This window comes from Artemia sp. Qi Xiang Cuo, chromosome 5, assembly GCF_049724085.1.
Source record: "Artemia sp. Qi Xiang Cuo chromosome 5, ASM4972408v1, whole genome shotgun sequence".
Classification (NCBI taxonomy): domain Eukaryota; kingdom Metazoa; phylum Arthropoda; class Branchiopoda; order Anostraca; family Artemiidae; genus Artemia; species Artemia sp. Qi Xiang Cuo.
This window is the reverse complement of record NC_142798.1, coordinates 61567155-61588767: the sequence shown is the minus strand read 5'-3', so window position 1 is coordinate 61588767 and position 21613 is coordinate 61567155. Positions and strand designations below refer to the sequence as shown.

Below are 21613 nucleotides of genomic sequence, written 5' to 3'. Positions count from 1 at the left end.
GCTCAACCTCTGATACGGTTCATTTCGATAGACATGTCTTTGGATTCAGCCGTATCTTGAAACTGCTTTGCTATTAAAGGCTTGCTAATGTTTTCAACCTCTTTTTGTTTGCCATCGAGTCCCTCCTTCTCCACCAACTGATTTCATGTTCCTTCTCCTGATTAATCCATCCTTCTCCGCCAACTGATTATATCCACCAACTTCTCCGCCAATAATTTTATGACTTCGTTGCAAGTATTCAACACCTTGCTGCGATTATCTACACTCATCTTGCCATTATATCTTCGCTTTCCAAGTCTGTTTCATATTAAAGAATTAAAGCAAAACAATTCAAGAACATCCTTGGCAGAGGCCTTCTCCCTCTGCCCTTAATCTTTGCCTCATTAACAGCATCACTGATCATACTCTCAATTTCCTCTGCAGATAAACGGCCCATGTCATCAGTAATTGTGATCTTGCTTTCTTTACTTCTAGAGTTGTCAGCAGCGGTAGCATTTAAAAGTCAATGTCACAATAAATATAAACTGTCACTTGGATTCGAGATGCCCTTCGAGGGGCTGGTCGTAGTCAGCTAAGGAAAAATTCACCGATAAGATTAGATACGATTATTATAAGATTATTATTAGATTTCATTAAAACATTTTCTCCATCACACATTTTAGAAATGCCTTCATTATGGTTGTTAGAACTAGAGTTTCCCGCCGCTTCAAAAGCGTTTAATTAATAACATATATGTAAGTTCAAATTCTTTTACTAAAACTTCAGATTCCTGGTTTAAGACTACGATTATGTGTCAAGATTCTTATTATTTTTCTTTCAGGAAACAACCTTGTTGGAAAATTTACTCAAAGTGTGAAGCGTATGGTCCAGGAAGTAAAAGAAGACGAGGGTAAGTATTGTACTTGGGAACAGGGGCACCGAACGCACATTATTTTACTCTTTTTTAACTTCAGAATTATTTCAAGAAAAAAAGCCATAAACACCACTAGTGTTCAACATTGTGGTTACATATTGCAAAACCTTATTTTAATTTAGGTGATAGAATACATTAGAAACCCAAGTTATTTGTTTTACTGAAAGGTTCCTAAAGGTCAATCTCAGTTTTTTTTTATTTGAAAAATATAAGCACATATTTTCCGGAATTTAATAGTATTCACTTTTATTCTTCAGAAACATCACATAAAAACGATATCTTTTACAGTTTTGTTCAGTCAATCCGCTGATTTCAAACAGGAACCCTGATTTCCATTTTGAATGAAGTCACTATTTTTTCAGTACGCTTTTACAATACATGAAACGGATATTGGCTGATATAGCTGTTATGTACGATGCAAGAAGACATAAAAGTTTTTTTGGAGTGGAATAGATTGTCAGTATTTAGATTAACTCAAACCCACTGAGAAAAACAGAAAGCAAAAATAGTGTCATTATGTATTCGCATACATTGTTCAAATGTACATTGACATGTTCTTGTTTGATGTTTTTCTGCAAAAATCAAAATAACAAATATAGTTATCATATGCAAAAGAACTAATATTGTATTTAAGACCCAAGTTTGCAACATGTGACAGTTGTCGAAGAGGAGGAGGCTTGTTGACCTATAGGCTCATTTCTGGATACACGCGACAAAGGTTTCTAAGGGTGACAAACCTCTTCCATTTTAGTTTTCCAAACAAAGCTATCACCTATTTTGGCAAGTAAGAAAGACTAGTTTCTACACCACCAACAATGATAGAGAGCATAAGACAAAAATATTATAAAAAAAAAACTTTTATTCCCACGAGTTATCAGAACATTTTTGGCTAACATTGTTAACTAACATTTGAACGATGGCAAAAGGCCCGTAATGTCTATGCATGGTGGAAAAAGTGAATAAATTTACTTCTGTCGACCTCATTCTGGTTGGCGACTACAGAATTGCAAGCTACAAGATATTGTTGTCGTAACAGAAACTTTTAATTTACTATAAAACTTATAATTAGAACCAAAAAATAAAATTAGCCTTTGACATAGTATGTAAAACCCCCTCTTAAAACCCCCTCTTAGAATTTTATTTCTTACGCCAGTAGTTACCTAAGTATCAATCCACACCCGCTTTTTATGGGGTTTGCAACTTTCCTTGGTAGATTTGCCTACTAATAATGGTTCTTTCTACATTTTAGGCTCATTCAAATAGTTTGTCTACTTTTCTTTTCATTCTGATTAGATCTACACCAGCTTTTCATCTCTTATTTGCCTTTCTAAGCTATAGAAGAAAAGATGTGGTTTTTATACTCTAGATGAAAAAGTTATTCCCAACCGAACCGCTAATACTTTTAATTGTAAAGAGTTTTCTGAAACATGCGATAAAAACTATGTAAAAAACATTACGCAATCGCCCATGGCTAAATTTTCCTGGCATCTATTTCGAGTGCTTTTGCTATGCGAAACATTGACATTATTTTTCAACAAGAATTTGTTATGGTTTTCCAAGTGTCTTTTCTGAAACACTCGTGTTTTTAATCGCAGATTATAGCTTCAGTGCGTGTCTTGAGGTATCTACATTGCTAAGATGCAATATTTCATATTTTTCTTGCTATATGCTTTTTTCAAATTATGCTGTACTGATTTTCCATTTATACTGTACTGATAATCATTTAAATCTTAATTTCTGATTTTAAACAGCGCATCTCGGAGAAATATTTAAGTTTGACCTCGGTAGGGCCACATCCCTGACCCACTTTAGCCATTGATTGTTCGAATTGGAACAAACCCATAGACAATTCAAAAGACACCACCAACGCCGAAAAAAGATTCTTCTTCTTGGAATAGCCTAAAACATGTTGAAGGAACGTATAGCCTAAAACATGTTGAAGGAACGTCGGAGGGACAAATTAAGGGCGGAAAACACCAAGAACCTCAGAAAAAGACTAGACCAAGCAATAAAACAGTTAAGCAAGCCAAAAGAAGGGAAAGGAGTCATAAGTAGAAAGACCTTATTGACTCCGACGGGGAGTCCATATTTGGGCATAGAGTCCCTAGGGAGAACACCTGTGCTGTCAGTCCCAATCCCACACCAAATATGCGCATAGCCTCCCTAGGGACAACACGTTTCCGAGAAATGTCTCCGGGCAAAGTTTATTAATGTCTCTGATGTATTTCCAAGGAGAATTGTCCCCGGGGCGAAGTTTATTAATGTCTTTGGAGTTCTTCCAGGAAAATTGTTTCCGGGCGAATGTTTTGATCTTAGAGATGAAGAGATTAGCGCGGGAAAGGATTTCCAAGTAATTTCAAATGTGACAGCGCAGGGATGCCAAAAACAAAAGGAACACGCAGAAATTACGTTTAGGGGTTATTTGAGTGAAACCGTTTTAGACATTATAGGGAATTATTTCGGCAAAACAGTTAGAGACATTTTAAAAGATGATTTTAGAAGATGTTTTAGAAGAGGATTTGAGGGTCAAACTCTGTGGTCGTTATAATACACAAGTTCCATTTGAACAGTGTCTTGAGGTCCCCTACCCCAACCCTAAAGGGCTCCGATCCCCCTACCCCAACCCCGAAGGAAGCCCCCGGTCCCCAAAGGTCCCTGAGCCCCCATTTTTTAATAGTTTTTAATTTGCGCATGTTTGGACACACAAGGGCCCCCCCCCCCAACTGTTGACTCTCCCTCACAAGATTAGTGTTTTGTCACGGTTTACCATATCACAGTTACATTCTCTTAATTTTTCAAAGTTCATTTTGGATTTCTTTACTTGAAATGCAAGAGTTGTCATGGTTTACCTTGTCACAGTTACATTCTCTTGATTTTCAAAGTTCATTTTGAATTTCTTTCATTGAAATGCAAGAGTTGGATTATTTCAGTAGTGTTTTGTCAAGGTTTACCTTGTCACAGTTACATTCTCTTGATTTTCAACGTTCATTGCGGATTTCTTTCATTGAAATGCAAGAGTTGGAATATTTCAGTAGTGTTTTGTTGTAGTTTATCGTGTCGCAGTTACATTCTCTTGATTTTCAAAGTTCATTTTGAATTTCTTTCATTGAAATGCAAGAGTTGGATTATTTCAGTAGTGTTTTGTCATGGTTTACCTTGTCACAGTTACATTCTCTTGATTTTCAACATTCATTGCGGATTTCTTTCATTGAAATGCAAGAGTTGGAATATTTCAGTAGTGTTTTGTTGTAGTTTATCGTGTCGCAGTTACATTTTCTTGATTTTTCAAAGTTAATTTTGATTTTTTTCATTGAAATGCAAGAGTTAGAATATATCGGTAGTGTTTTATCATGGTTTACCTTGTCGCAGCTATATTCTCTTTATTTTTCGAAGTTTATTTTGAACTTCTTTCTTTGTAATGCAAAAGTTGGAATATTTCAGTAGTGTTTTGTCGTGGTTTACCATGTCAAACTTTCATTCTCTTGATTTTTCAAAGTTCATTTGAATTTCTTTCGTGAGATGCAAGAGTTGGAATATTTCAGCAGTGTTTTGTAGTGGTTTATCGTGTCATAGTTACAGTCTCTTGATTTTTCAAAGTTAATTTTGAATTTCTTTCGTTGAAATGCAACAGTTGGAATATTTTAGTACTGTTTTGTTGCGGTTTACCTTGTCATAGCTACATTCTCTTGATTTTTCAAAGTTCATTTTGGACTTCTTTCATTGAAATGCAAGAGTTGGAATATTTCAGTAGTGTTTTGTTGTGGTTTACCTTGTCACAGTTACTTTCTCTTGATTTTTCAAAGTTCATTTGAATTTCTTTCATTGAAATGCAAGAGTTGGATTATTTCAGTGGTGTTTTATCGTGGTTTACCTTGTCACAGTTACATTCTCTTGATTTTTCAAAGTTCATTTTGAATTTCTTTCATTGAAAAGCAAGAGTTGGATTATTTCACTAGTGTTTTGTCGTGGTTTACCATGTCACAGTTACATTCTCTTAATTTTTCAAAGTTCATTTTGAATTTCTTTCGTTGTAATGCAAGAGTTGGAATATTTCAGTAGTGTTTTGTTGTGGTTTACCTTGTCACAGTTATATTTTCTTGATTTTAAAAGTTCATTTTGAATTTCTTCCGGTGAAATGCAAGAGTTGGAATATTTCAGTAGTGTTTTGTTGCGGTTTATCTTGTCACAGTTACATTCTGTTAATTTTTCAAAGTTCATTTTGAATTTCTTTCGTTGAAATGCAAGAGTTGGAATATTTCAGTAGTTTTTTGTTGGTGTTTACCTTGTCACAGTCACATTTTCTTGATTTTCAAAGTTCATTTTGGTTTTCTTTCGTTGAAATGTAAGAGTTGGAATATTTCAGTAGTGTTTTGTTGTGGTTTACCTTGTCACAGTTACACTTTCTTGATTTTTCAAAGTTCATTTTGAATTTCTTTCGTTGAAATGCAAGAGTTGGAATATTTTAGTAGTGTTTTGTTGTGGTTTACCTTGTCACAGTTACATTCTCTTGATTTTTCAAAGTTCATTTTGAATTTCTTTCATTGAAATGCAAGAGTTGGAATATTTCAGTAGTGTTCTGTCGTGGTTTACCATGTCACAGATACATTCTCTTGATTTTCAAAGTTCATTTTGGATTTGTTTCGTTGAAATTCAAGAGTTGGATTACTTCAGTAGTGTTTCGTCATGGTTTACCATGTCACAGTTACATTCTCTGGATTTTTCAAAGTTGATTTTGAATTTCATTCGTTGAAATGTGAGAGTTGGAATATTTCAGTAGTGTTTTATCGTGGTTTACCTTGTCACAGCTACATTCTCTTAATTTTTGAAAGTTCATTTTGGATTTCTTTCATTGAAATGCAAGAGTTGGAATATTTCAGTAGTGTTCTGTCGTGGTTTACCTTGTCACAGTTACATTCTCTTAATTTTTCAAAGTTCTTTTTGAATTTCTTACGTTGAAATGCAAGAATTAGAATATTTCAGTAGTGTTTTGATGCGGTTTACCTTGTCACACTTACATTCTCTTAATTTTTCAAAGTTCATTTTGGATTTCTATCATTGAAATGCAAGACTTGGAATATTTCAGTAGTGTTTTGTCATGGTTTACCTTGTCACAGTTACATTCTCTTGATTTTTCAAAGATCATTTTGGATTTCTTTCGTTGAAATGCAAGAGTTGGAATATTTCAGTAGTGTTTTGTTGTGGTTTACCTTGTCACACTCACATTTTCTTGATTTTCAAAGTTCATTTTGGTTTTCTTTCGTTGAAATGTAAGAGTTGGAATATTTCAGTAGTGTTTTGTTGTGGTTTATATTGTCACAGTTACACTTTCTTGATTTTTCAAAGTTCATTTTGAATTTCTTTCGTTGAAATGCAAGAGTTGGAATATTTCAGTAGTGTTTTGTTGTGGGTTACCTTGTCACAGTTACATTCTCTTGATTTTTCAAAGTTCATTTTGAATTTCTTTCATTGAAATGCATAAGTTGGATTATTTCAGTAGTGTTCTGTCGCGGTTTACCATGTCACAGATACATTCTCTTGATTTTTCAAAGTTCATTTTGGATTTCTTTCGTTGAAATGCAAGAGTTGGAATATTTCAGTAGTGTTTTGTCATGGTTTACCATGTCACACTTACATTCTCTTGATTTTTCAAAGTTGTTTTTGAATTTCTTTCGTTGAAATGCAAGAGTTGGAATATTTCAATAGTGTTTTATCGTGGTTTACCTTGTCACAGCTACATTCTCTTAAGTTTTCAAAGTACATTTTGGTTTTCTTTCATTGAATTGCAAGAGTTGGAATATTTCAGTAGTGTTTTGTCATGGTTTACCTTGTCACAGATACATTCTCTTGATTTTTCAAAGATTATTTCGAATTTCTTTCATTGAAATGCAAGAGTTGGAATATTTTAGTAGTGTTCTGTCGTGGTTTACCTTGTAAAAGTTACATTCTCTTAATTTTTCAAAGTTTTTTTTGAATTTCTTACGTTGAAATGCAAGAGTTAGAATATTTCAGTAGTGTTTTGATGCGGTTTACCTTGTCACACTTACATTCTCTTAATTTTTCAAAGTTCATTTTGGATTTCTATCATCGAATTGCAAGACTTGGAATATTTCAGTAGTGTTTTGTCATGGTTTACCTTGTCACAGTTACATTCTCTTGATTTTTCAAAGATCATTTTGGATTTCTTTCGTTGAAATGCAAGAGTTGGAATATTTCAGTAGTGTATTGTTGTGGTTTACCTTGTCACACTTACATTCTCTTAATTTTTCAAAGTTCATTTTGGATTTCTTTCGATGAAATGCAAGAGTTGGAATATTTCAGTAGTGTTTTGTTGCAGTTCACCTTGTCACAGATACATTCTCTTAATTTTTCAAAGTTCATTTTGGATTTCTTTCATTGAAATGCAAGAGTTGGAATATTTCAGTAGTGTTTTGTCGTGGTTTACCTTGTCACAGTTAGATTCTCTTGATTTTTCAAAGATCATTTTGAATTTCTTTCATTGAAATGTAAAATTTGGAATATTTCAGTAGTATTTTGTTGTGGTTTACCTTGTCACAGTTACATTCTCTTAATTTTTCAAAGTTCATTTTTAATTTCTTTCGTTGAAATGCAAGAGTTAGAATATCTCAGTAGTGTTTTGTCATGGTTTACTGTGTCACAGTTACATTTTCTTGATTTTTCAAAGTACATTTTGAATTTCTTTCATTGAAATGCAAAAGTTGGAATATTTCAGTAGTGTTTTGTCGTGGTTTACCTTGTCACAGTTACATTCTTATAATTTTTCAAAGTTCATTTTGAATTTCTTTCGTTGAAATCCAAGAGTTGGAATATTTCAGTAGTGTTTTGTCATGGTATACCTTGCCACAGTTACATTCTCTTGATTTTTCAAAGTTCATTTTTAATTTCTTTAATTGAAATGAAAGAGTTGGAATATTTCAGTAGTGTTATGTCATGATTTACCATGTCGCAATTACATTCTCTTAATTTTTCATAGTTCATTTAGAATTTCTTTCACTCAAATCCAAGAGTTGGAATATGTCAGTACTGTTTTGTCATGATTTACCTTGTCACAATCGCATTCTCCTAATTTTTAAAAGTTCATTTGAATTTATTACATTATAATTCAAGAGTTGGATTATTTCAGTAGTGTTTTTTGTGTTTTACCTTGTCACAGTTACATTCTCTTAATTTTTCAAAGTTCATTTTGAATTTCTTTCGTTGAAATGCAAGAGTTGGAATATTTCAGTAGTGTTTTGTTGTGGTTTACCTTAGCACAGTTACATTCTCTTGATTTTTCAAAGTTCATTTTGAATTTCTTTCGTTGAAATACGAGACTTAAGATATTTCAGTAGTGTTTTGAAGTGCTTTTCCTTGTCAAAGCTAAATCCTCTTTATTTTTAAAAGTTCATTTTGGATTTCTTTCATTGAAATGCAAGAGTTGGAATATTTCAGTAGTGTTTTGTTGTGGTTTACCTTAACACAGTTACATTCTCTTAATTTTTCAAAGTTCATTTTGAATTTCTTTCATTGAAATGCAAGAGTTGGGATATTTCAGTAGTGGTTTGTAGTAGTTTGCCTTGTCACAGTTACATTTTCTTGATTTTTCAAAGTTCATTTTGAATTTCTTTCGGTGAAATGCAAGAGTTGGAATATTTCAGTAGTGTTTTGTCGTGGATTACCTTGTCACAGTTACAGTTTCTAGATTTTTCAAAGTTCATTTTGAATTTCTTTCATTGAATTGCAAGAGTTAGAATATTTCAGTAGTGTTTTGTCATGGTTTACCATGTCACAGTTACATTCTCTTGATTTTTCAAAGTTCATTTTGAATTTCTTTCGATGAAATGCAAGAGTTGGAATATTTCAATAGTGTTTTGTCGTGGTTTACCTTGTCACTCTTACATTCTCTTAATTTTTCAAAGTTCATTTTGAATTTCTTTCGATGAAATGAAAGAGTTGGAATATTTCAATAGTGTTTTGTCACGGTTTACCTTGTCACAGTTACATTCTCTTAATTTTTCAAATTTGATTTTGGTTTTATTTCGATGAAATGCAAGAGTTGGAATATTTCAGTAGTGTTTTGATGTGGTTTACCATGTCAAACTTACATTCTCTTAATTTTTCAAAGTTCATTTTGGATTTCTTTCGGTGAAATGCAAGAGTTGGAATATTTCAGTAGTGTTTTGTTGTGGTTTACCATGTCACACTTACATTCTCTTGATTTTTCAAAGTTAATTTTGGTTTTCTTTCGTTGAAATGCGAAATTTGGATTATTTCAGTAGTGTTTTGGTGTTGTTTATCTTGTCACAGTTAGATTCTTTTAATTTTTCAAAGTTCATTTCGATGTTCTTTCGTTGAAATATAAGAGTTGGAATATTTCAAAAGTGTTTTGATGCGGTTTACCTTGTCACAGTTATATTATCTTGATTTTTCAAAGTTCATTTTGGTTTTATTTCGGTGAAATGCAAGAGTTGGAATATTTCAGTAGTGTTTTGTCATGGTTTACCTTGTCACACTTACATTCTCTTAATTTTTCAAAGTTCATTTTGAATTTCTTACGTTGAAATGCAAGAGCAGGAATATTTCAGTCGTGTTTTGTTGCGGTTTACCTTGTCACAGCTACATTCTCTTAATTTTTCAAAGTTTGTTTCGAATTTCTTTCATTGAAATGCAAGAGTTGGAATATTTCAGTAGTGTTCTGTCGTGGTTTACCTTGTTACAGTTACATTCTGTTGATTTTCCAAAGTTCATTTTGAATTTCTTTCATTGAAATGAAAGAGTTGGATTATTTCAGTAGTGTTTTGTTGTGATTTACCTTGTCACAGTTACATTCTCTTAATTTTTCAAAGTTCATTTTTAATTTATTTAGTTGAAATGCAAGAGTTAGAATATCTCAGTAGTGTTTTGTCATGGTTTACCTTGTCACAGTTACATTCTCTTGATTTTTCAAAGTTCATTTTGAATTTCTTTCGTTTAAATGCAAGAGTTGGAATATTTCAGTAGTGTTTTGTTGTGGTTTACCTTGTCACAGTTAAATTCTCTTGATTTTTCAAAGTTCATTTTGGATTTATTTCGGTGAAATGCAAGAATTGGAATATTTAAGTAGTGTTTTGTCATGGTTTACCTTGTCACACTTACATTCTCTAGATTTTTCAAAGTTCAATTTGGATTTCTTTCAATGAAATGCAAGAGTTGGAATATTTCACTAGTGTTTTGTCGTGCTTTACCTAGTCACAGTTACATTCTCTTAATTTTTCAAAGTTCATTTTGAATTTCTTTCATTGAAATACAAGAGTCGGAATATTTCACTAGTGTTTTGTTATGGCTTACCTTGTCACAGTTACATTCTCTTGATTTTTCAAAGTCCATTTTGAATTTCTTTCGGTGAAATGCAAGAGTTGGAATATTTCAGTAGTGTTTTGTCTTTGTTTACCTTGTCACAGTTACATTCTCTTAATTTTTCAAAGTTCATTTTGAATTTCTATCATTGAAATGCAAGAGTTGGAATATTTCAGTAGTGTTTTGTCATGGTTTACCATGTCATAGTTACATTCTCTTAATTTTTCAAAGTTCATTTTGAATTTCTTTCGATGAAATGAAAGAGTTGGAATATTTCAATAGTGTTTTGTCGTGGTTTACCTTGTCACTCTTACATTCTCTTAATTTTTCAAAGTTCATTTTGAATTTCTTTCGATGAAATGAAAGAGTTGGAATATTTCAATAGTGTTTTGTCATGGTTTACCTTGTCACAGTTACATTCTCTTAATTTTTCAAATTTGATTTTGGTTTTATTTCGATGTTTTGATGTGGTTTGATGTGTTTGAGTGTTTTGATGTGGTTTACCTTGTCACAGTTAAATTCTCTTAATTTTTCAAATTTCATTTTGGTTTTATTTCGATGAAATGCACGAGTTGGAATATTTCAGTAGTGTTTTGTTGTGGTTTACCATGTCAAACTTACATTCTCTTAATTTTTCAAAGTTCATTTTGGATTTCTTTCGGTGAAATGCAAGAGTTGGAATATTTCAGTAGTGTTTTGTTGTGGTTTACCATGTCAAACTTACATTCTCTTAATTTTTCAAAGTTCGTTTTGGATTTCTTTCGATGAAATGCAAGAGTTGGAATATTTCAGAAGTGTTTTGATGTGGTTTACCTTGTCACAGTTATATTATCTTGATTTTTCAAAGTTCATTTTGGTTTTATTTCGGTGAAATGCAAGAGTTGGAATATTTCAGTAGTGTTTTGTCATGGTTTACCTTGTCACACTTACATTCTCTTAATTTTTCAAAGTTCATTTTGAATTTCTTACGTTGAAATGCAAGAGCAGGAATATTTCAGTAGTGTTTTGATGTGGTTTACCTTGTCACAGTTACATTCTATTGATTTTTCAAAGTTCATTTTGGTTTATTTCGGTGAAATGCAAGAGTTGGAATATTTCAGTAGTGTTTTGTCGTCGTTTACATTGTCACAGTTACATTCTCTTTATTTTTCAAAGTTTATTTTTGATTTATTTCGTTGAAATGCAAGAGTTAGAATATTTCACTAGTATTTTGTCGTGGTTTACCTTGTCACAGTTACATTCTCTTAATTTTTCAAAGTTCATTTTGAATTTCTTTAGTTTAAATGCATGAGTTGGATTATTTCAATAGTGTTCTGTTGTGGTTACCATTATCACAGTTACATTTTCTTGATTTTTCAAAGCTCATTTTGAATTTCTTTCGTTGAAATGCAAGAGTTGGAAACAGTAGTGTTTTGTCATGGTTTACCTTATCACAGTTACATTCTCTTGATTTTTCAAAGTTCATTTTGAATTTCTTTCATTGAAATGCAAGAGTTGGAATATTTCAGTAGTGTTTTGTTGAGGTTTACCTTGTCACAGTTACATTCTCTTGATTTTCCAAAGTTCATTTTGAATTTCTTTCATTGAAATGCAAGAGTTGGAATATTTCAGTAGTGTTTTGTTGAGGTTTACATTGTCGCATTTAAATTCTCTTTATTTTTAAAAGCTTATTTTGGATTTCAATCGATGAAATTCAAGAGTTGATATATTTCAGTAGAGTTTTGTGGTGGTTTACGATGTCACAGATACATCCTCTTGATTTTGCAAAGCTCGTTTTGGAATTCTTTCATGAAATGCAAGAGTTGGTATATTTCAGTAGTGTTTTGCCGTGGTTTACTTTGTCAAAGTTACATTCTCTTAATTTTTCAAAGTTCATTTTGGATTTCTTTCGTTGAAATGCAAGAGTTGGAATATTTCAGTAGTGTTTTGTCGTGTTTTACTTTGTCACAGTTACATTCTCTTGATTTTTCAAAGTTCATTGTGGATTTGTCTCGTTGAAATATGTTTTGTTGTGCTTTACCTTGACACAGTTACATTTTCTTGATTTTTGTTAGGTTAGGTTAGGTTAGGCTAGATCAAGTTACGTTAGGTTAAGTTAGGTTAGGTTAGGCTAGATCAAGCTAGGTTAGGTTAAGTTAGGTTAGGTTAGCTTTCGTACGCGCGCGTACGTAGGCTAACCTAACCTAACTTAACCTAACATAACTTAAAACAACCTAACTTAACCTAACACGAAAGAAATACAAAATGAACTTTGAAAAATCAAGAGAATGTAACTGTGACAAGGTAAACCACGACAAAACACTACTGAAATATTCCAACTCTTGCATTTCAACGAAAGAAATCCAAAATGAATTTTGAAAAATCAAGAGAATGTAACTGTGACAACTTACTTACTTTTTTACTTTCGGCGGGAACCAGACGATGAAATGTCCTGCCCGGCACCAAAGGATCTTGGGATGACTTCCGACGACCACTTGGACCTGTCGGCTGCAGCTTCTTCGGCGATCTTCAGCCAGTATTTGTCCCATCTCCGACCGTGTCTCTTGAATCCTCCCCATGGTTCCAGGTCCTCCTTGAATTTTTGCCACAGGTTATTCTTTTGTCCTACTGGTTTACGTTTCCAGGAGGGGGCTGGTTCGCAGACAAGGACGTCTCGACATTTCGTGCCTTTGGGACGGCGCATTGTGTTGCCGAGGAGCTTCAGGTAACGTCTTTAAATGATAAGCGATAGCTCTTCTGATTGGTCACAGCGACTCCTTACTTCACTATTGTAAATCCTGTCTCATCTCTTAATGCGGAGGATGTAACGAAGGCAGCGGTGGTCGAACACATCCAAAATTCTCGCATCTTCAGTCTTGATCGGCCATGTCTCGCAAGCATACAGTAGTACTGCTCGAACAGTTGCACCATAGATTCTGACTTTTGTTTTGGTTGAGATCTCCCGTCTGGTCCATAATACTTTATTCAGACTAGTAAACACTCCCCAGGCTTTTGCTAAGCGGGCAGAGATATCCTTTTCAGCTCCGCCATCTGGTTTTATGATAGAGCCAAAATACTTGAATTCCTCAATGCTTTCTATTGGCTCACCTTCGAGGGTAACTTGGCAAGGAGCAGGTTGGTTGAGAGCCAATACTTTAGTCTTTGCGCCGCTGATGACCAGTCCGATGCGCTTTGAGACCTCATAGGTATCATCGATCATGCCTTGTAGGCTGTCGGCGGTAGTTTCCAGCTCAGCAACGTCGTCTGCGAAGTCCAGATCTGTCAGGGGCTGGAGGAAACCAGCTATTTGTCCGAAGACTATTCCGCTGTGGTTTCTCATTGCATTATACATGGTCCAGTCTGTCGCGTAGTTGAATAATATAGGCGAAAGGGGGCATCCCTGCTTTATCCCAAACTCCACTGGAAACTTAGGGGTGTCATTGCCGGAAACACAGACGTAAGTCTCAGTGTCCTTATACGCACTTCGGAGTATCTCAATGATCTCCTGTGGCGCCCCGTCTTCAGCCATTATTCTCCATAGCTCCTCTCTGATGAGAGAGTCGAAGGCAGCTGCAAAGTCAATAAAGGCGATGAGAAGGGGTAGATGAAACCTGCTGTACTGCTGAAGGATGAGGTGAATCGTCAATATCTGTTCTGGACAGCCTCTGCCTGGTCTGAAGCATGCTTTTTCAGGACGGGTTAACTTGTCACGTGCGTCTTTGAATTGATTCAAAAGAAGGACACAGAAGATTTTCATGGCATGGTTGATCAGGGAGATACCTCTATAGTTTCCGCAAATGGCCTTATCTCCTTTTTTGTATAGCGGAACGAGGACTGATACTTTCTAGTCTTTTGGGAAGGTCTTTGTCGTCCACACCTGGACAATAAGGTCGGTTAGGCGGCATAGTAGAGTTGGTGAGGACTTGATCATTTCAGAAGGGATCCCATCCTCTCCAGGAGTTTTATTGTTTTTCATGCACTTCAGCACTTTTTGTACGTCCGCAATACTTGCGGATAGAGGTTTACTGCGTAGGGCTCTCTAGCAGCACTCGAGAAGGCAGGTAGATCGCACGGGGGTTTGACAGGGTTTAGTAGCTCAGAAAAATGCTCTCGCCAGCGTTCCATGCGTCCCTCTTCTGTTCGGATGAGTTCTCCAGACTTATCTTTCAGTGTGTCAACCGTTACAGGAGCTTTTCCAGTCGCTTCTTTCAGTAGTTTGAACATTTTCCTGCTGTTGTGGCTCCTGGACGCTTGTTCCAACTCATTAGCCAGATCTGACCAGTACTGTTCTCTGGCCTGTTTCAGTGACTGTTTAACTGCTTTGCGGGCTACTTTTAAGGGTTCTTTTGCACCTCCCACGAGGGGTCGCTTCTTCTCAACTAGTTCTATGATGTGGTCAGATATCCAGGCTTGCTGTTATCGTTTTGTGTGGCCAAGCACCTCCTCAGCTACGTCCTGTGTCGCAATTTTTATCTGCTCCCATTCTTCATCGACGAGTGAGAGACGATTCAAGGCTTCGAACCGGTTGCTTAGCTTTAACTCGAAGTCGGCTTTGATTTCCGGGCATCTTAGTTTCGAAACATCGAAGCACTTCCCTGCCTTCTGTTGCTTCTGCCTACTAAGGCGGTGACGGACTTTGAAAGTGAGGAGGTAGTGGTCGGATCCATTTAAAGATCCTGTGTCTACTCCTCTGTATACCAAGGCATCTGTGCAGGAGCTCCTCCATCTTCTGCTGACTAAGATGTGGTCGATCTGGGCTGTTGTTACGCCGTCGTTCGAACGCCATGTAATGAGGTGGAGTCTCTTGTGCTCAAAGAGAGTATTTGTGACGCATGGGTTGTTGTATCTGGCTAGCTGTAAGAGCCTTTCTCCATTGATGCATCTATCGCCAACGATCTGGCGCCCAATAAGTGCTGCTGTGTCGGGGTCTATTCTGCCAAGCCGGGTGGTCCAATCTCAAGCTACAAAGAGCATCTCACGCCCTGGTGTCTTGTCGATGATTCTTTGTAGGTCATAATAAAAGGCATTTTTGACTGCGTCACTACTGTCCCTTATCGGAGCGTACACGGCGATTATGGTTATGTGACTAATGTGGCCTCTCAGTCTGATCATGGTGATCCTTGGTGACACTGGCTCCCAAGAGGTGACGCTTGATGCAGTAGGACCGTCTATTAAGAACCCAACTCCTTGCTGGCCGGAACCATCATTGGGACCCGAGTTATAGAACTGGAATGAGTCCGATTCGGAAACGGTTTACCTTTTTGACAGAACATCATTAAGTCTTGTTTCTGACAGACAACAAACGTTGATTTTATACTTTTGCAGCTCCCTTGCAAGGAGCAGTTTCGTGGATTCCAGCTTGCAGCTGCGAACATTCCACGTGCCAATATTCAGATGTTTTCTTGATCGGGCGGCTTGCATACTTGTCGGGCCAGGCACCACCCTGACCTTGTCCACGTCGGCTACCACAAACGCCGTAATAGTAGTATCTCTCTGCATTTGATCTTCAATATCCATTGGTGTTTCATAGGAATTGACGTGACCAAAGGCTCCCCAGACCCTTGGCGCCCCGTTGCGTTAGCCATTCTATTTGTCGGACTAGGCTACTAATAGAATGTTACTCCACCGCTGTGAGGTGCAACTTAGGGCTCCTCCCGGCTCGCTAGGGACGGGGGCGTGAATCCTCGCTCCGAGGCCCCAACCATAGCTTGGGAGCATTCGTGCTTATCAGGCCCTGATTCCCACCTAGGAGGTCGGGAGGTTGGAGTGGGGTGACAAGGTAAACCACGACAAAACACTACTGAAATATTCCAACTCTTGCATTTCAATGAAAGAAATTCAAAATGAACTTTGGAAAATCAAGAGAATGTAACTGTGACAAGGTAAACCACATCAAAACACTACCAAAATATTCCAACTCTTGCATTTCATCGAAAGAAATCCAAAATGAACTTTGAAAAATCAAGAAAATGTAACTCTGACAAGGTAAACCATGAAAAAACTCTACTGAGATATTCTAATTCTTGCATTTCAACGAAAGAAATTAAAATTAAACCTTGAAAAATTAAGAGAATGTAACTGTGACAAGGTAAAGCACAACAAAACACTACTGAAATAATCCAACTCTTGCATTTCAATGAAAGAAATTCAAATGAACTTTGAAAAATGTGATAAGGTGAACCACAACAGAACACTACTGAAATATTCCAACTCTTGCATTTCAACGAAAGAACTTCAAAATGAACTTTGAAAAATTAAGAGAATGTAACTGTGACTAGGTAAACCACAACAAAACACTATTGAAATATTCTAACTCTTGCATTTCAACGAAAGAAATCCAAAATGAACTTTGAAAAATCAAGAGAATGTAAGTGTGACAAGGTAAACCATGACAAAACACTACTGAAATATTCCAACTCTTGTATTTTACCGAAATAAAACCAAAATGAACTTCGAAAAATCAAGAGAATGTAACTGTGACAAGGTAAACCACATCAAAACACTACTGAAATATTCCAACTCTTGCATTTCATCGAAAGAAATCCAAAATGAACTTTGAAAAATCAAGAGAATGTAACTGTGACAAGGTAAACCATGACAAAACACTACTGAGATATTCTAACTCTTGCATTTCAACGAAATAAATTAAAAATGAACTTTGAAAAATTATTTCAATGAAAGAAATTCAAATTGAACTTTGAAAAATCAAGAGAATGTAACTGTGACAAGGTAAACCATGACAAAACACTACTGATTCCAACTCTTGCATTTCAACGAAAGAAATTCAAAATTAACTTTGAAAAATCAAGAAAATGTAACTGTGATAAGGTTAACCACAACAGAACACTACTGAAATATTCCAACTCATGCATTTCAACGAAAGAAATCCAAAATGAACTTTGAAAAATTAAGAGAATGTAACTGTGACTAGGTAAACCACGACAAAACACTATTGAAATATTCCAACTCTTGCATTTCAACGAAAGAAATACAAAATGAACTTCGAAAAATTAAGAGAATGTAACTGTGACAAGGTAAACAACAACAAAACACTACTGAAATATTCCAACTCTTACATTTCAACAAAAGAAATTCAAAATGAACTTTGAAAAATTAATAGAATGTAACTGTAACAAAGTAAACCACGACAGAACACTACTGAAATATTCCAACTCTTGCATTTCAACGAAAGAAATCCAAAATGAACTTTGAAAAATCAAGAGAATGTATCTGTGACAAGGTAAACCATGACAAAACACTACTGAAATAATCCAACTCTTGTATTTCAATGAAAGAAATCCAAAATGAACTTTGAAAAATTAAGAGAATGTAACTGTGACAAGGTAAACCACGATAAAACACTACTGAAATATTCCAACTCTTGCATTTCAACGAAAGAAATTCAAAAGGAACTTTGAAAAATTAAGAGAATGTAAGTGTGACATGGTAAACCATGACAAAACACTACTGAAATAATCCAACTCTTGCATTTCAACAAAAGAAATCCAAAATGAACTTTGAAAAATCAAGAGAATGTATCTGTGACATGGTAAAACACTAGAGAACGCTACTGAAATATTCCAACTCTTGCATTTCAACGAAAGAAATCCAAAATGAACTTTGAAAAATCAAGAGAATGTATCTGTGACATGGTAAACCATGACAAAACACTACTGAAATAATCCAACTCTTGCATTTCAATGAAAGAAATCCAAAATGAACTTTGAAAAATTAAGAGAGTGTAACTCTGACAAGGTAAACCACGATAAAACACTACTGAAATATTCCAACTCTTGCATTTCAACGAAAGAAATTCAAAGTGAACTTTGAAAAATCAAGAGAATGTAACTCTGACAAGATAAACCACAACAAAACACTACTGAAATATTCCAACTCTTGCATTTCAACGAAAGAAATTCAAAATGAACTTTGAAAAATCAAGAAAGTGTAACTGTGACAAGGTAAACCACAACAAAACACTACTGAAATATTCCAACTCTTAAATTTCAACGAAAGAAAACCAAAATGAACTTTGAAAATCAAGAAAATGTAACTGTGACAAGGTAAACCACAATAAAACACTACTGAAATATTCCAACTCTTGCATTTCAACGAAAGAAATTCAAAATGAACTTTGAAAAATTAAGAGAATGTAACTGTGACAAGGTAAACCGCAACAAAACACTACTGAAGTATTCCAACTCTTGCATTTCACCGAAAGAAATTCAGAATGAACTTTGAAAATCAAGAAAATGTAACTTTGACAAGGTAAACCACAACAAAACACTACTGAAATATTCCAACTCATGCATTTCAACGAAAGAAATTCAAAATGAACTTTGAAAAATTAAGAGAATGTAACTGTGACATGGTAAACCACGACAAAACACTAGTGAAATAATCCAACTCTTGCATTTCAATGAAAGAAATTCAAAATGAACTTTGAAAATATAAGAGAATGTAACTGTGACATGGTAAACCGCAACAAAACACTACTGAAATATTCCAACTCTTGCATTTCAATGAAAGAAATTCAAAATGAACTTTGAAAAATCAAGAGAATGTAACTGTGACAAGGTAAACCACGACAAAACACTACTGAAATAATCCAACTCTTGCATTTCAATGAAAGAAACTCAAATGAACTTTGAAAAATCAAAGAATGTAACTGTGACAAGGTAAACCACAACAAAACACTACTGAAATATTCCAACTCTTGCATTTCAACGAAAGAAGTCCAAAATGAACTTTGAAAAATCAAGAGAATGTAGCTGTGACAAGGTAAACCGCAGCAAAACACTACTGAAATATTCCAACTCTTGCATTTCAACGAAAGAAATTCAAAATGAACTTTGAAAAATCACGAGAATGAAAGTGTGACAGGGTAAACCACGACAAAACACTACTGAATTATTCCAACTCTTGCATTTCAACGAAAGAACTTCAAAATGAACTTTGAAAAATCAAGAGAATGTAACTGTGACAAGGTAAACCACGATAAAACACTACTAAAATAATCCAACTCTTGCATTTCAATGAAAAAAATCAAAATGAACTTTGAAAAATCAAGAAAATGTAACTGCGACACAATAAACTACAACAAAATACAACTGAAATATTCCAACTCTTGCATTTCAATTAAAGAGATCCGCAATGAATGTTGAAAATCTAGAGAATGTAACTCTGACAAGGTAAACCTTGACAAAACACTACTGAAATAATCCAACTCTTGCATTTCAATGAAAGAAATCCAAAATGAACTTTGAAAATCAAGAGAATGTAACTGTGACACGATAAACCACAACAAAACACTACTGAAATATTCCAACTCTTGTATTTCAATGAAAGAAATCCGCAATGAACGTTGAAAATCAAGAGAATGTAACTGTGACAAGGTAAACCATGACAAAACACTACTGAAATAATCCAACTCTTGCATTTCAATGAAAGAAATTCAAAATGAACTTTGAAAATCAAGAGAATGTAACTGTGACAAGGTAAACCATGACAACTCTTGCATTTCAACGAAAGAAATCCAAAATGAACTTTGAAAAATCAAGAGAATGTAACTGTGATATGGTAAACCATGACAAAACACTAATGTTGTGAGGGGGAGTCACAAGTTGGGGGGTGGGGCCCTTGTGTGTCCCAAAATGCTCAAATTAAAAAATATTAAAAAATAGGGGCTCAGGGACCTTTGGGGACCGGGGGCTTCCTTCGGGGTGGGGGTAGGGGGATCGGAGCCCTTGGGGGTTGGGGTAGGGGACCTCACGACACTGTTCAAATAGAACTTGTGTATTATAACGACCACAGAGTTTCACCCTCAAATCCTCTTCTAAAACATCTTCCAAAATCATCTTTTAAAATGTCTCTAACTGTTTCACCAAAATAATTCCCTAAAATGTCTAAAACGCTTTCGCCCAAATGACCCCTAAACGTAGTTTTTGCGTCTTCCTTTTGTTTTTGACTTCCCTGTGCTATCACATTTGAAATTACTGGGAAACCCCTTCCCGCGTTAATCTCTTCATCTCTAAGATCAAAACATTAGCCCGGAAACAGTTCTCCTGGAAGAACTCCAAAGACATTAATAAACTTCGCCCCGGAGACAATTCTCCTTCGAAATACATCAAAGACATTAATAAACTTTGCCCGGAGACATTTCTCGGAAATGTGTTCTCCCTAGGGAGGCTATGCCCATATTTGGTGTGGGATCGGGACTGACAGCACAGGTGTTCTCCCTAGGGACTCAATAAGGCCTCCCCGTCGGAGTCAATAAGGCCTTTCTACTGTCACATGGAGTGAAGAGAGTACCAGATGAGACCAAGAGCGTTGGAAAAGACCAGATCAATCAATAAGACAGTAAAAGGTTTTGGTAAAATTCTATTTTAGTAACTTTTGGCTATCTTGGAAAGGGTTTGGGTTGGGAAATTGAAACTTTCAGGAATGGATGTACATGCTAAGGTATGTCCCGGGAAGGTGCTTTGGAGTACCGAAGCACAAACGGTAAAGCTATTAAACACATTAACTAAACATGGTAAACCATATCTTTCAAACAAGCCCCTTTAAAATAGTCAAGAAAACCGCTGTCAAAACTAGCAAAGACAACTCGTGCTAGGCTAACCGATGAAACGATAGAGTATAACTAAACATGTCAATCAATGACTTTCCATTATCACACAGAAATCTTTCAAACTCATTATGAGGAAATTTAACCTCTGCCCTCAACGCAGGACACTTAACAAGAGGACAAAATTATTAACTTCAAGGAACAAAGCCTTTTTATTGGCCCATTCTTTGCTTCCCCTTCCACCGTGCGAAATATAAAGGTCGTAAATTTGAGTATTTTTTATGTTATATTTACCATTGCACACTTACCATATTAATTTTGGATAGAATAGATAACTTCTCTGGAATTTTCAACAAATCTACAAGGAATGATGGCTGAGGAGTTGTTTAGTAAGCCAGAAGAACCTCCACTCAACAAATTAAAAGTCGAGGGTAAACAAGATTTGTCAGGAGCAGTTGACACTCAATCAATCTGAGACCCAGACTAAACCCATCAATAGTGGACAAAATGAATTTCAAGTGCAAGTGAACTGTTTAAATAAACAAAGAAATTTATTTCACATACCACCGAATCAAAAATTCAGGAAAATAAGGTTTTGGAGAGTGCTCTTTGTAGACGCGTCTGCAGGCTTGTGATAAATTACTCGAAATGAGATTTGTGAAAATTACACTTTAAAATTAAGTGAGAGCAAATATTAGTCAAAATTAAGAGGCTAGCAAAATCTGTAAATGGGATATACGCCAACCTTAACAATCAAAATTTGGAGAGGAAACATGGAAAAAAGGTTTAAAACCGATGAAAAAAAGGCTCCTGACCGTCAG

General features: G+C 35.3%; 1 protein-coding gene and 1 long non-coding RNA gene across 2 annotated transcripts in view; one reads left to right on the top strand and one right to left on the bottom strand.

Annotated features, from left to right (window-relative positions):
• Positions 1-21613, top strand: part of LOC148952345 (uncharacterized) — a 137444-nt gene that overhangs the window by 4969 nt on the left and 110862 nt on the right. The window contains exon 2 of the mRNA XM_089088939.1: positions 821-889. Coding sequence (XP_088945065.1) covers positions 821-889 — 69 coding nt within the window. The remainder of the gene's footprint in view (positions 1-820; positions 890-21613) is intronic.
• Positions 1-21613, bottom strand: part of LOC148952346 (uncharacterized) — a 120536-nt gene that overhangs the window by 66670 nt on the left and 32253 nt on the right. The window lies entirely within an intron of this gene.